At 48.8% G+C, this 14,427-nt stretch overlaps 1 protein-coding gene across 14 annotated transcripts in view; it reads left to right on the top strand.

The window, feature by feature from the left end:
• Positions 1–14,427, top strand: part of RALGPS1 (Ral GEF with PH domain and SH3 binding motif 1) — a 295,201-nt gene that overhangs the window by 45,838 nt on the left and 234,936 nt on the right. For all 14 annotated transcript variants that reach the window (XM_055400228.2, XM_055400227.2, XM_055400222.2 and 11 more), the window contains one exon: positions 2,745–2,795. In XM_055400228.2, coding sequence (XP_055256203.1) covers positions 2,745–2,795 — 51 coding nt within the window. The remainder of the gene's footprint in view (positions 1–2,744; positions 2,796–14,427) is intronic.

Here is a 14,427-nt window from a genome sequence, read left to right as displayed (position 1 = left end):
AGCAGTTGGCCAACAATCTCCTTGAGTCTGGCAGGAGAAATGCCAGTCTGTTTGCACCTGGGATGGAGCTCTGGGCCCTGTATCTCTGGGCTTGACACACAGGCCCGCAGGCTTCAGTGAGCAGTAGTCACTCACTGTGTGCTGACGCCCAGGGCTGGCTTGCTGTGGGTGGATGGACCCAGAGGTGGAACTGCTTATACTTCGCAGTGCCATCCTTGTCACTACTGAGCTTCCAGTAGCAGCAGCATTTCACCTCAGTGCCTGTGACAAGCCCCAGCCCCTTGGAGGGACAAAGCCACCTGTTTAGTTTCATCTCCTGCTCAGCCCTGGGGATGGTATGCTTTGGGATGCATCCCATGCTTCTCAGAAATCCACTGATCTTGGGTCACCTTTCAGTTGTGCCAAGAGGTGACCAGAATTCTACCTAAGCCCTGGATTGTGGTTGCAGTTGACATATCACGTGTGTTGCTGTTTTTCTCCAATGTATTGACATCTGGGCTTCCCTGATAGTTCAGTTGTAAAGAATCCATCTGCAGTGCAGGAGACCCTGGTTCGATTCCTGGGTTGGGAAGATCCACAGAAAAAGGGACAGGCTATCCACTCCAAAATTCTTGGGCTTCCCTTGTGGCTCAGCTGGCAAAGAATCTGCCTGCAATGTGGGAGACCTGGGTTCAATCCCTGGGTTGGGAAGATCCCCTGGAGAAAGGAACGTCTACCCACTCCAGTATTCTGGCGTAGAGAATTCCATGGATTGTGTAGTCCATGGGGTTGCAAAGAGTCGGACATAACTGAGCGACTTTCAAAAAAAAAGAAATTCTTGATATGAGGCTTTTTTCTCATGACAATATAACAGCCTCCTTTAAGTATTTTTTAGAGCGGCTTTGAAACATGGATGTTGAAACATGTTAATAGTCCATTATTTCCTATCTGGTGTTTTGGGCAGGAACCATATACCAGAACATGAACCCATCTATGTGACTCCCTTTTTGCCAAAAAATTCTGAAACATAAACATATAAATATATAATCTTTGTGAATGTGCAAGATGAGGTGCAGAAGGCCTGGCACCTGTGTACACACACAGTCATATATGCACACGTATACATGCATATAGAGAGAGTACCTGTTGGGTGCCAGGCATTCTGCTCCTCTTGTCTCGAATTCTCACAGTGACCCTGTAAGGCAGGGATGATTGTCACCATATTCTAGATGTGTCGGCTGAAACTGGGAGAAGTTAGAAGTCATGTGTCAAAGAGAACGTTGCTGTTCAGTGATGGTGTCCAGACACGCCAGGCCCTGTGAATTGCAGAGCCCACATCTGTTCACTGCATCGTGTCCTCACAGATGCCCTGTGGACAGTGGACAGGTGTCTTCCCTCATTCATGGGCATCCAGAGCTCTCAGCTCTCCTTGCCCTGGCCTGTCACTGAAGCACCTGTCGACTGTGTCCTGGCTTCCCACGTGGCATCTGGAGAGAGGTATGGGCAATGGGAACTCAGCCCAGGCCATGCCTTGGCCGGCAAAACTGTCAGCAACGACACCTTCTCTTACTGTCACCTGATGAGCTTATCGCGATAGGAACAGCCTTTTAACTAGATGTGTGTTTTCTGTGTGGACAAAATTAGTGTTAAGCTAGGTTTGATAAAAGACCAGTTTCTTTCCTTTCCAGTCCGTAGTCATGAAGGTACGTGAGAGTTGGACCATAAAGAAGGCTGAGTACTGAAGAACTGATGCTTTCGAACTATGGTGCTGGAGAAGACTCTTTAAGAGTCCTTTGGACAACAAAGAGTCAGACTAGTCAATCCTAAAGGAAATAAAATCTGAATATTCAGTGGAAGAACTGATGCTGAAGCTGAAGCTCCAGTACTTTGGCCATCTTATGCAAAGAGCCAACTCATTGGAAAAGACCCTGAAGTGGGGAAGATTGAAGGCAGGAGGAGAAGGGGATGAGAGAGAATGAGATGGTTGGATGAAATCACTGAAACGATGAACATAGGTTTGAGCAAACTCGGGGAGATAGTGAAGGACTGGGAAGCCTGGTGTGCTGCAGTCGTGGGGTTGCAGAATTGGACATGACTTAGCGACTGAACAGTGAACAACAGCAAAGGACTGCACTTTAAAAAATATATAATGAAAATGCCACGGGGATCACTGTAGAAGTTTCCAATGATCACTCTCAAATTCTGAAGTTCTCTCATTATGGGCTGGTGGAATAAACAGTTCATGGTCCAACACTGGTCTGTGGGGACATCTCAAATTTGACTCCACCATATAATTTAGAGGTGGCTTAGGCTTCAGAAGAAATGTACACTTTCTATAAGCCACAATTTAAAAAAAAATCACTTTAGAGTAATAGAGAGTGTCTCTGTTTAGCAGTCTGACTTATAATATTATGTCTGCAACTTTTTTTAAGTTGTAGAAGTAACTTAGACTTGAAACAAAAGCTCAAATAGAATGAAAATATCCAAACTAAAAAAGGTACCCTCCAAGCTACTATTATCAATCCCTAAATTGGGAGTCCATCTCACATTCAAGAAGGAAGGGTGTGGATCAAGATTTATAAAGAATGAAGTGATGGGAGAGGCATTTTCAAGGTTTACCCAATTTTTCGCTCTATCTTGATTTTTATTTCAAGGGGGAAAGTGTGACTTCTCAGAATGTGTTATTATTCTGTAGAGTTTCAAAGTTGCATGGCAGCTGTTTTTGATTTCTAGTGTCTTCTAACCCCATTTCTCTTTTTTTGCAGAGCCAGATCACACTAATGGACATACCCGTGTTTAAAGCCATCCAGCCGGAGGTCTGTACCTTGTCCTTTCCTTTGTAGTAGCATCGCTTGGGCGGGGAGGGAGGATTTTGTCCTGTAGAGGGACTAAGTTTCCTGGTTTCTCTCTTGAAGTCTCTATAAACGCACGTTATCGATTTAAACCTCCATCAAAGAGAGCATCCAGGAATTCCATTCTCGAAGGGGCTCATCCTCTGAGCCTGCTGTTTAGATTTTCCAGAGGATGGCACCACATCTGACCCTCTCTGGCAGGGCTGGGGGCAGTCAGTGCCCACAGCCAGCCTCCACACCTGAGTCTAGGGCCTGGCCTTCTCCGGGGCCACCCCTGCTGGAGACGCTCACTATTCAAAGTAGAGATGGGAGGGAACATTTCCTAGGGAGCTTTCTTTCTGTTGATCCCAAATTCTGGTGGTTGCCTTGTTTCTGATTTTGAAGCCAGTTGCTGCAGCAAAAATGTATATGTATTTACATCAAAAGCATACATATATTTTTAGAAACAGCATATTTGATAAAGAGAAAAAAAGTTGAATTTAGTCTTTGGAAAAATTCCTGGAAATGTCTAGCAGTTGATAACGTGGCTTTTCAGTTATTTTAGTCCTGGTTCTGGTTTTGTTATCAAGTGATAGAAATTCATTTCAAGTAGCTGAATAGGCAGAGGAAGAATTTACGAGCATAAAGGGGGCACTTTCCGTACCTGTGGGCCTGGAGTTCAGGAAGCCTACATAGCCAAGCAGGACGCAAGCTCTCCCTGCTTTCTGCCTCGCCTCTGCCTTCCCCTCTCCCTTCTCTCCTGCCCTATTCTGTCTGTCCCTGCGGTCCAACCTGGCTTCCCCAAAGGGCCCACATTTGCGGGATGTCTGTGGAAGCCACCTTCCAGATCGGGACCAGCCCATTTCAGTCCAGCCCTGCTGAGTCCTGTGTCCAGAGCTGGTTCAGTGACTCAGCTCAGGAGTTTGTGGCCAGGACGAGCATGCACAGCTAAGTGGACCCAGCTTTGTGAGTGGGGTGCAGATTTCAGAGAAGAGGGGTGTGGGTCGGGGGACATGTCAAAACCACGGTATGAATTCCAGAACTCTCGTTAAATGTTTATTTGTTTCTTTATTTTTGGCTGGGTCAGGTCTTTCTGCGGCACGTGGGCTCTTTGCTGTGGTGCGCGGGCTTCTCCTTAGTTGTGGTTTGTGGGCTCAGAAGTTGTGCGCTTGGGCTTAGTTGCCTCATGGCACGTGGGGGTCTTCGTTCCCCAACTAGGTATCGAATCTGCGTCCCCTGCATTGGAAGGTGAAGTCTTGTCCACTGGGCCACCAGGGAAGTCCCCAGAACACTCTTAACATGATGCTCTTCTTCTGACAGTGTGGTGTTGCTAAGACTTTGAGAAAAACAGCGTATTTTAATACAAAGCCAGGCAAAGGATCCAGACCTTCCTAGAGCTGGCATCTAACCCACTATAAATCAAGGGGAAAATAGTATTGCTAGCTGCGCTCAGCACTTGTGTGAGGACGTGGCAGTGATTTGTATTTGTGTGTGTGTGTGTGTTTTATGCATTAAGTTTGTGGGGGGGCAGAACTGTTTGATTTTTTGAACTGGCTGACTTAAGTCTTTCTCTCTTTTTCTTCTAATGTGGGGATTACACATTCTTTCTAATTAAAACAAAAACCAACACCCACTCAGCGCACTACACCCTGGAGCCTGTTGGGGGAGTAGTTGTGTGACAGTTGCCTCAGCTGAATTATTAGCTCTCTGCTCACGTTCTCTGCTTCGACTTGACCTGGAGGTGTGTAGACATTCGGAGCTTTATTCTCTGCCCTGAACATTGAGGAGGGCCGCCCAGCCTGCGGTGAGCCTGGGGACGCAGGCATGGCTGCTCGGGCTGATTGTAGGCGGGGAGGGGTGGGGGGCTCTCAAGAGGCATGGCGAGGAGCGGACTGGGACTTTCCCCAGGGCGTTGCAGTTCAGAAGTGCCTCATCCGGGGCATAACTCGTGTCAAACTGTGACACGATATTAGGTGGAGATGTTTTGCTTTCAAGACACGCTTGGAACCGTGGTTCTCAAGCACGGCCGCACATCAGAATCACCTGGGCAGCCTTGGAAACATTGGGTGCCCGGACTCCACCCTAGACCGTGGAATCTGAGCCTCTGGGTTAGAGTCCAGAACACAGTCAGCCCTGTTTTGTAGACGTTTACCGGTTGATTCTGCTGCCGAGTAAGGATTAAGAATGATCTGCTGCGAGGTATCTGGAGAATCCCCAAACTTCTCCGTTTTAGATCTGTGATATGTTAGCTAAAAACGGAAGTTTGTTCCTCATTGTCACTGTCAAAACCGTGGTTAGAAGGAGCACCCTGGGAGCTGTCCCAGCTTCTCTGCTCTTGTTATTGTTGTCAGCAGACTGAAAACTGGAACCTTTCCCCTTGATGATGTCTGCCACGTTACGGCTGGACCACCCCAGAGTCGGAAGCATGTGAATAAGGGACACGTGTCAGTCTGATGCAGACAAGACTTTGCAGGACACAGAGGCTGGCACCTGACAGTGAGATGGGCACCCTGAGCAATCTGGATCCCACAAGATCAGGACACTTGTGCCTTGCAATCCTGGCTGTGCTTCAGAATCAGTTGAGAGCTCCATAAAAAATAAAAAAAATAATGAAAAATTCCAGATGCCTCGGCTTTGTGCCTGGAGTTTCTTATTCCATAGGCTTAGAGTGGGGCTGGGAGTCCCTTTCAGTCAGTTGGAGTCACTGTTCTTTCTGATGCATAAATTGTTATTCCATCGCTAAGTTGTGTCCGATTCTTTGTGACCCCATGAACTGCCACTCACCAGGCTCCACTGTTCTCCACAGTCTCCCAGAGTTTGCTCAAATTCGTGTCCATTGAGTCGGTGATGCTATCTAACCATCTTGTGCTCTGCTGCTCCCTTCTCCTTTTGCCTTCAATCTTTCCCAGCATCAGGGTCTTTTCCAGTGAGTCGGCTCTTCACATCAGGTGGGCAAAGTATACTGTATAAAGTATAATGCGTAAATTATCCTGTCTTTAACCAATGGGAGCCCTTTCATGTCATCTCCTATATCCTTTTAACATGATCCCATTATTTTTTGAGAAATTCCTTGCTCTCTGATACAAGATAAACCAGTTTCCTGCTGAAGACCTGGAGTCAGGCAGTCCCTTAGGGGTCCTGGTTTCTTTTAGTGAAGAACAGTGTTTAGAAACCACAACCTGGGGGAGAGGATTTTCACTGCTGTTGGATTGCTGATGCTTTTAGGCCTTTTTGGTGGATGGGGTTAGGAGATATTTATTTTTTAAAACTAAAAGTCATGAGTTCATGACTGGGTGATTGGACGGGTGATGTTATTCCCTTCTCATCCTTATCATGGCTTCTCTGCCAGCGGTGTATATTTCCCCACCCCTGGACTTTGGGCCACACTGGTGACTTGGGCACAAGTGATGGGATGTGAGTGGTGAGCTGAGCCGCTGAAAGTCAGGAAGCTTCACCAGTCCTCTCAGAAATTCTGCTCTCTCTGAGGGACCCATTGCTCTTGTGCTTTTAGCCTGAGTCCCCAAATGAGAACGTGGAAGGTGACATGACCCCGACCCAAAGCCTGAATTTCAGTGTAACTTGGTACAGCCCGGTGTTTCTAGCAGAGATCAGCTGAACTGAAGTCACTCTAATGACCTGCTTGTCACCTGAGCCTCTGAGATTTCAGGATCGTTCCTTATGCCACTTTATCCGGTGGAAGCACGACTAACACAGCGTTGGTCTTTCCAGTTCAGATCTAGCATTCCGGGATTGTTAACTTGATTCCTTTGATTGTTTCATATGTTTTCTTTTACCCTGCCAACTTTGGTTCCTAACAATATTAAACAATTATTATTTTTTTTTGTATTATTCATCTCTCTCTCACACACATACATATATGATAGTTTTAAAATAATATTATCAGTATTACTGTTATTATTTAGCAGACTGCTACCGTTGAACATTTAATTGCAGTTCTATTTGTCTTTAGTTCCTTTTCTTCTTATCTTCTATCCCTCCTACTACTTACACGCCTGGGTGGGTCTCCTTCCTTGGCCTCCCCGCAAAGGTCTTTGAACACACCAGGGCAGAGAAAGAGTTTATGCTCATTTGGTTCTGGAGGGTTGCATCCTGAGAGACTCTGTTGTAATCCTCACGCCTGGAACGTAGTATCTACACAATAAATATGTGCTGAGTGAGCGGAGCACGAATGAATGAAGGAGAGAGGCACCGTAGCGAAACAGTGTCTGGCCAAACGCAGGCACGTTGCCACGGAGGGCGGACCAAGGAGGGGAGGTGATTACCAGGGTGCCTGTTCTGCGGTGTAACCACTTCCCCCAAAGCGAGGGTTTTGCCTAGTGTGCACAGTCTTTGAAGATTCACATTTCCAAATGCTGTTGATAACTGAGGGTAGAACTGCGGCTTTGCTCATTTCTGCCAGCGGGGCCGCGAGAGCATCGACCAGGCAGAGAGTGAGTTAAGGATTGGCAGAGAGCAAGGAAAATGGAGTTTAGCAAATATGGAGTCATAACTATTCCCTGGTGACTCCGGCAAGTGACCAATTTTATCACAACCTGGTGGGTTAATGCAGATACAACTTTGTAGCATAATGGCTCTCAGCCACGTTTACCTGGCTAGCTATGGGCTAGAACCCCCTCCATGCCATGGTGGGTTGGGTTGCAGGGATGGGTGGATTCCTGGCTGCCGCTGCCCAGGAAAAGGGCTGCATGGTGAAGGGGGTTTTTCTGGGGGGGGGTCCCGGTGGCAGCTGCCTTGGGAGAGGGTACATTTGCAGGGTGGCATTTTTGTCTCCGCCAGCCTTCCCTATAGAATCTGCCTGTCCTTATGCCCACCTCCTGGCCTGTGGAATCGAAGGTCCACCAGTTTCTCAGAGACCAGTTTGAAGGTCAGAACTGTTTCTGTTGTTAGTTTTAACATGAAGCATCAGTGGGTGAACCGCTGTTCTTAGAATGTGCACGCTCTGCTCTGTGTTTGACTCAGCCCAGGTTCTGCCCGAGTCCAGCTTCTGGGCCTGCTGATCCTGCTTGGGGTGCTAGATAGCACGGGCTCGGCCTGGCAAGGCTGGGGTGCAGTCCTAGCTTCACCCTTCCCAGCTTGGAGTGTGAACAAATTACGCATTCTCTTTATGCTTGGGTTTTCTCGTGTGTATAGTGAGGGAAACCATAGTGTTCACCTCACATGAAAGAACCCAGTGCAGTGCCTGTGTGTGGGAAGCTCCCAGTCACTCGAGGCTGTGATTCCTCACCAGTGCATGGTCTGAATAGGTTCTGTGCATTTTGGATGTGAGCTCAAGCTCAAAAGAACATTCAGGGATGCCTGGGTGGGAGCCAGTGGCCCAGAGGAGGTGATGGTCTGAGTAGCAGAGCAGTGAAGAGCACTGTGTTTGGAATCCTTCAGACCTGAGTTCATACCCGAGCTTCTCAAATGGTGGGGAGGCTGAGGTCTGGATGGAGACACACCCCATGGTGTCCTGGGGCCACAGAAAGACTCGCTCTGCTGTTGTGTTGGGACACTGGCTTCTTGGAAAGAAAGCTGTGATCAACTTAGGCAGCATATTAAAAAGCAGAGACATCACTTTGCCGACAAAGGTCCGTATAGTCAAAGCTATGGTTTTTCCAGTAGTCACGTATGGATGTAAGAGTTGGACCGTAGAGAAGGCTGATCACTGAAGAACTGATGCTTTTGAACTGTGGTGTTGGAGAAGACTCTTAGGAGTCCCTTGGACAGCAAAGAGATCCAACCAGTCCATCCTAAAGGAGATCAGTCCTGAATATTCATTGTAAGGACTGATGCTGAAGCTGAAGCTCCAATCCTTTGGCCACCTGAGACTCATTGGAAAAAACCCTGATGCTGGGAAAGACTGAGGGCAAAAGGAAAAGGGGGAACGCAGAAGATGAGATGGTTGGATGGCATCATCAACTCAATGGACCTGAGTTTGATCAAACTCTGGGAGATAGTGAAGGACAGGGAAGCCTGGTGTGCTGCAGTCTCTGGGGTCTCAAAGAATTGGACACGAATGAGTGACTGAACAGTAGCAACAACAGCAGCTGGCACTGAGCCTGGAAGGCTGAAAGGGATCCTGTCTGATGGGTGATTCAGGGAATGGGATAGGGGGTGGGAACGACATTTCAGGCAGAGTGAAGAACTCACTGCAAAGGCAGATGGTATATTTCCCCAAGTTTAACACTATTTTTGGTACCTAGTGTCTGGGGAGAACAAAAGGTGAGCTGTTGTTCTCTGGGTCTTGTGCTCCTAAGGGGCGTCCTTGCAGGGGATGTGGGTGTGCTGGAAGCTCCCCAGAGATCAGCGTGTCATTCTCTTCCTGTTTGGCGGCCGGGGGAGCACAGGGTCACAGAGGCACGTGGATGGGTGTCCAGAGACCCGAATGTGATGGAAACGAACTGCAGTAGGTACCAGACTCGGTGAGGTGGGAAGCTTCTCCACGCGCCTGTGTTTCGTCTAGTCCCGCTGCCCCCGCCGACGTTGCTGCATCCCCACTGCCAGATTTCTCAGTTGTCAGTCCCACCTTCACTCATTGACTCCTTCTTGAGTTGGCGAGCCACGTGCTGGAGAGACAGAGGTGGAGGGGCCGTGGGCAGTTTTCTGCGAGAGTGAGGGGCAGACATGGAAACGGACAGTGGACTAGAAGCATTTGGGCTGTCAGGGCCTCGAGCAGAGAGCGGCTGGTGGAGAGGAGCAGGCAGCAGAGCTTTAGCTGGCTAGCCTGGGGATCACGGGAAGCTTCACGATGGGAGTGATGGGCACTGATTTGTATTCTAGGGACTTTGTTCTGAGCAGGGAGACAGAGCCGACTGCAGTCAGGGAGACTGGTCTGGGGACTGTGCTGCAGTTGGGGGGAGGCAAGGGTGGTCTCAGTGTTGGGGAGGTGCCTGGCCCTGGACTGGATAGGGGGCTGCCCTGAGGGCTGAGGCAAGAAGACACAGGTGACAGAGGGGTGCGCTCTGCGTTTGGGGAGCAGAGGGCAGAGGAAGTGGCCCTGGATGCAGGAGGAGGCCCAGGGAGCCCAGCGTCCTGATGCCGAGCAGGGTAGCGGGCAGCATCTTCTCCGGGTGAGGGAGGTCAGGAGGTCCAGAGGGAGAAGGATTTCAGAGTTCAGGGTCAGAGCTGGGGTCACTCTGACGACTGTACTGGATGGGGTGCTGGCTGTGCCTTTGGGTAGCTGAGGTGGAGGGGGATGAAGGTCTTTTGGGGGATGGTTGAGGTACAGTGTGACCCAGAAGCGCAAGGGTACCGCCCAGTGTACTGATGTCCTCAGTGATGATGGTGGGAGACTGGGAGGAGACTGTGAGCCCCAGCTGAAGGTGAGAGCATCCTGGGGCGAGGCGGGCAGAATGTGGAGGGGAGACCGAGGGCCGGAGGGATCCCTCCCTGAAACGGCTCAGAGGAGAGCTGTGGGCATAGCCTGGGAGCCTTGTGAGGGACGGGGCCAGAGTGTCACCAGCAGCTGCCACTTGGGTTTGAGGCACGGGCCAGGTGGAAGGCAGGCGGGAGGGTGTTCTGGGTGGGCATGCAGCCTGGATCCTTGCTCTCTTCCTCCCTGCCGCCCTGGGGCAGGATAGGGCAGGGCAGATCCGGTGAGGAGGAGGAGGAAGAGGTGGACCTCATTTACAAGTGTTTGGGGACAGCGGAGGCGGTATCCAGATAGAGCTCTGGTCCCTGGGGTTGCCCACCCTAGAGAGACTCGGTTTCACCCTCGCCGAATCTGGGCTGAGCGCTCGGGCCTGGCTGGTCCCCCTGTCTGCTGCTCTGCTGAGGGGCGGGCCTGCAGGCCTGGGAGACTCCGCGATGAAGCACATACTTTACTCGGGGCCACATGACACGTTGCAGTTCAGGAAAACACTGCCTGTGGGTTCAGGAACCTGACCCTCTGGCCTTCTGTCTGGATGCCGTTTGCTTACTCTGAAGAAGCGGGCATTCCTGAAAGCAGAGGTCAGTGTTGGATGGCGGACAAGCCCTGTGTGTCTTTGCTGCTCCTGGAATCAGAGCGTTTGGCCCTGGGAGAAGGGAAGAGCGCCGCCAGCAAGGCAGTTATTTGTAAAGAGGAGATCGGTTTCGCTGACATCATTAAAACCCCTCTTTCAGGTCACATGCTGGGCCATTTTCTCAGACCGTTTCCTTCACTGCCTCGGCCTAGCCTGAGTCACTGCCACCCATCCTCCGATCACATCTCCACATGGTCTGATCCCTCCCACCTCCCCACCACAACCTCCTCTCTGTATTCAGAGACATCTTTCTAAAGCCAAAATCCTACTGTGTCCCTGTCCTGCCCAGAACGCTCTGAGCCTCCCCACCGCTCCGAAGATGCAGACCTGCCCCCTTTTCCGGCCAGACTCTGCATGGTGGGCCGGGCCAGCAGCAAGCCCACCACTCTGTGCTGCCCCACAGCCTTCCCTGGTTTCCCTGACGTCTCAGCAACCGTCCTGCAGACTGCGCCCTCCACCTGGGGTGCCCTTCTCGTCCCCATCACAGGCGACTCCTCCTCCCGCCTCAGGAGGTGGGATGAGCAGCTTAGAGCTCGGGCTACAGCAGGCTCCCATCTGCTCCCTCTCAGCCTCAGCGTCTACCACTGCTCACGTACAGGCCTTTGCACCACTGTGCTGAAACATCATGACTTTGGAAAGCCTGAATAATTAGTGTTTCAAGTCTGCCTCCCGCCTGGATTATAAACTGCATGGATACAGGGGTCATGCCAGAATTATTCACCCCATATCCTGTGACCCAGCACAGTGCCTGATGTTACTTGTTGAATATATTTAGGATGTGGTAGTAAAAATAATAACAGTAAAGCCCCATTGAATCCTCTTGACATCTATGCTGTCCTGCCCCTTCTTTGTTAAAAAAAAACTTAATTGGGTAGTAGGGGGTGGGCCAGGTGCCTCCAGTGGCCCAGGCGTGGGGGAGGGCAGCTCCACATTTCAGTGCTGTTGCTATTTAGCACCGGAAGCCCAAGCAGCTGTCCCTCTCATCTGTTACTGCTCCAAGTTTGCATTTGTTATTTGCTTCTTATTTCCTAGTAATTGCTCTGTCCTTTGCAAGAATTTCTAGTCACAGTGGAAACAGAGTGGGAACGGGCTTTCCCCCCCAGCTCCCTTCGTGATGGAGACAGAGGTTGGAGAACTTCTCTGAGTCCCAGAAAAAGACCTGCCTGGAGAGTAGGGAGAGCTGGCTGGGTCAGGAGTCCGATCTGGCTACAGACACAGGCCAGCAGCACATTTGATCCAGTAAAACCAACACTTTGCAATTTCTAGACTCATTTTTCCCCGTCTATCTTCTTGAGTGTGGCTATGACATTTGTGCTGGTTAGAAACCAAATTTCCTTTTAAATGAATTAATAACGCAAAACAGAATTTTTGGTGAACAGCTGTTCTGGTCCATGGGGACTTGGAGCCTGGTTGTGATTTTTGTCTGTGAGGAAAACAGGGTTCTTTTGGACTCTTGCTGCTCGAGCAACTGCCTGACTTGCTGGGATGGGAGACAGGAATATCTGGCTCTGTGGCCCTCCAGCTGTGTGATCATGGCTGGTTCCTTCACCTCCCTGGGAAGTTTCCTTAGCTGTAAAGTGGCAGTGGATACCCATCTCATAGTGTTGTGATGCTTAAAGGCAATCGCATGGGCAGCTGGGAGGGACGCAGAAACTCAACAAGGTGTTCCTCTTCTTTTGAGAGATGTCAGTATATGAAATAAGAAGAAAAGCAATGACAAACTAATAAGTCAGCTTAGAAGGGCCCTGAGCCCAGCAGTGTGTCAATTCTCTGAGGAAGGACCTTTTGTCACTGCCATGTCTCTTTGCTCCAACCGCAGTGGCATGCTACAGGATCACTACTTATCAGTAGTTGAGTAAACAAGAAGCAGGGAGAAGAGCCTTTCTTCCTTGGCTCAGGAGTGAGATGGATAGGTTGGTATCTCTGTGACCACGCTTAAGTCGCTTTATTACTCTAAGGTTCAGTTTACACATTTGTACATGGAGCCGATGATATGATGGCCTCAAAAAATTGGACATGAGGACCGAGTGAGACTTTTTTCAGCTTTATTGAGGCACAACTGACATATAATAAGCCATGCATAAATAAAGTCAATGATTTGATGAGTTTGGCTGTATGCATATACATGCAAAACCATCAGGAGATGAAGATAATAAACATACTGTCCACCCAGAAAGCTTCCTCGTGCTCTTTGCAGTCCCTCCCTCCTCTCCACTCCCCCCGCCCCACTGTCTTCTTAAAATCAGGTAATACAAGTCCCTAAAATGTGTTCTTCTGTTTCAAAATTGTTTTGGCTATTGTCCTCTGCGTTTCTATAGAAAATTTTCTATAGAAAATTTAAAATCAGTTTGTTAGCTTGTATAGAATCCCCCAGGCCATGGCTGTGACTGGGTGGAATCTTTGGGTTGAATCTATAGATCAATTTGGGGAAATTTGACATCTTAACAATATTGAGTCACTGGAACCATGAACATAGTATGCAGTTCTGTGTACTCAGGTCTTTTATAATTTAATTTATTTCAGTAATGTTGTATACTTTTCAATGTATAGGTCTTACATATCTTTTGTCAGACTTATTCCTAAAATTTAGTTTTCTGTGCTGTTGTAAATGTTATCTTATTTAAATTAAATTCCAATTGTTCATTACTAATTTATAGAGATATTACCGATTTTTGTAAATTGATCTGTATCCCACAACTTTGCTTAACTTTCACTGATTCTAGTAGCTTTTTTTGTAGATTCTTTAGGATTTCTACACAGATGATGATATCTCTGTGAATGTACTAAGTCACTTCAATCGTATCCAACTCTTTGTGTTCCTATGGACTGTAGCCCACCAGGCTCCTCTGTCCATGGGATTCTATAGGCAGGAATACTGGATTCGGTTCCCACGCCCTCCTCCAGGGGATTTTCCTGACCCAGGGATTGAACCTGCATCTCTTAGATCCTCTGCAGTGGCAGACAGGTTCTTTACCATTAGCGCCACTTGGGAAGCCCATCTCTACGAATAACAGCAGTTTAAGTTCTTTCTTTCTAAACTAGATGTTTTTGTTTCTTTTCCTTGGAGTACAAAATAAAGCAGGGTAATCGGAGAAGGCAATGGCAAGCCACTCCAGTACTCTTGCCTAGAAAATCCCATGGATGGAGGAGCCTGGTAGGCTGCAGTCCGTGGGATCACTAAGAGTCAGACACGACTGAGCAACTTTACTTTCACTTTTCACTTTCACACATTGGAGAAGGAAATGGCAACCCACTCCAGTGTTCTTGTCTGGAGAATCCCAGGGACGGGGGAGCCTGGTGGGCTTCCATCTATGGAGTCACACAGAGTCGGACTCGACTGAAGTGACTTAGCAGCAGCAGCAGTGACTATATAACATCCAGCTGAAGACTAGCAGGGGGGTACTCTTTCTGCCCACTTCTGATATCTATGTCAGTAGCTTTCTCTATCTCCTTTATACTTTAATAAAACTTTATTACACACACAAAAAAAAAACCAAAATAAAGCGGGGTAAAGGCTAACAGAGTTTTGCCAAGAGAACCCACTGGTCATAACAAACGCCCTCTTCCAACAACACAAGAGATGACTCTATACATGGACATCACCAGATGGTCAA

The sequence above is a fragment of the Moschus berezovskii genome, chromosome 11 (genome assembly GCF_049115385.1).
Source record: "Moschus berezovskii isolate FMDL1 chromosome 11, NW_MosBer_1.0, whole genome shotgun sequence".
Classification (NCBI taxonomy): domain Eukaryota; kingdom Metazoa; phylum Chordata; class Mammalia; order Artiodactyla; family Moschidae; genus Moschus; species Moschus berezovskii.
Note: the sequence above shows the minus strand (reverse complement) of the source record. Positions and strands in the feature narration are given on the sequence as shown.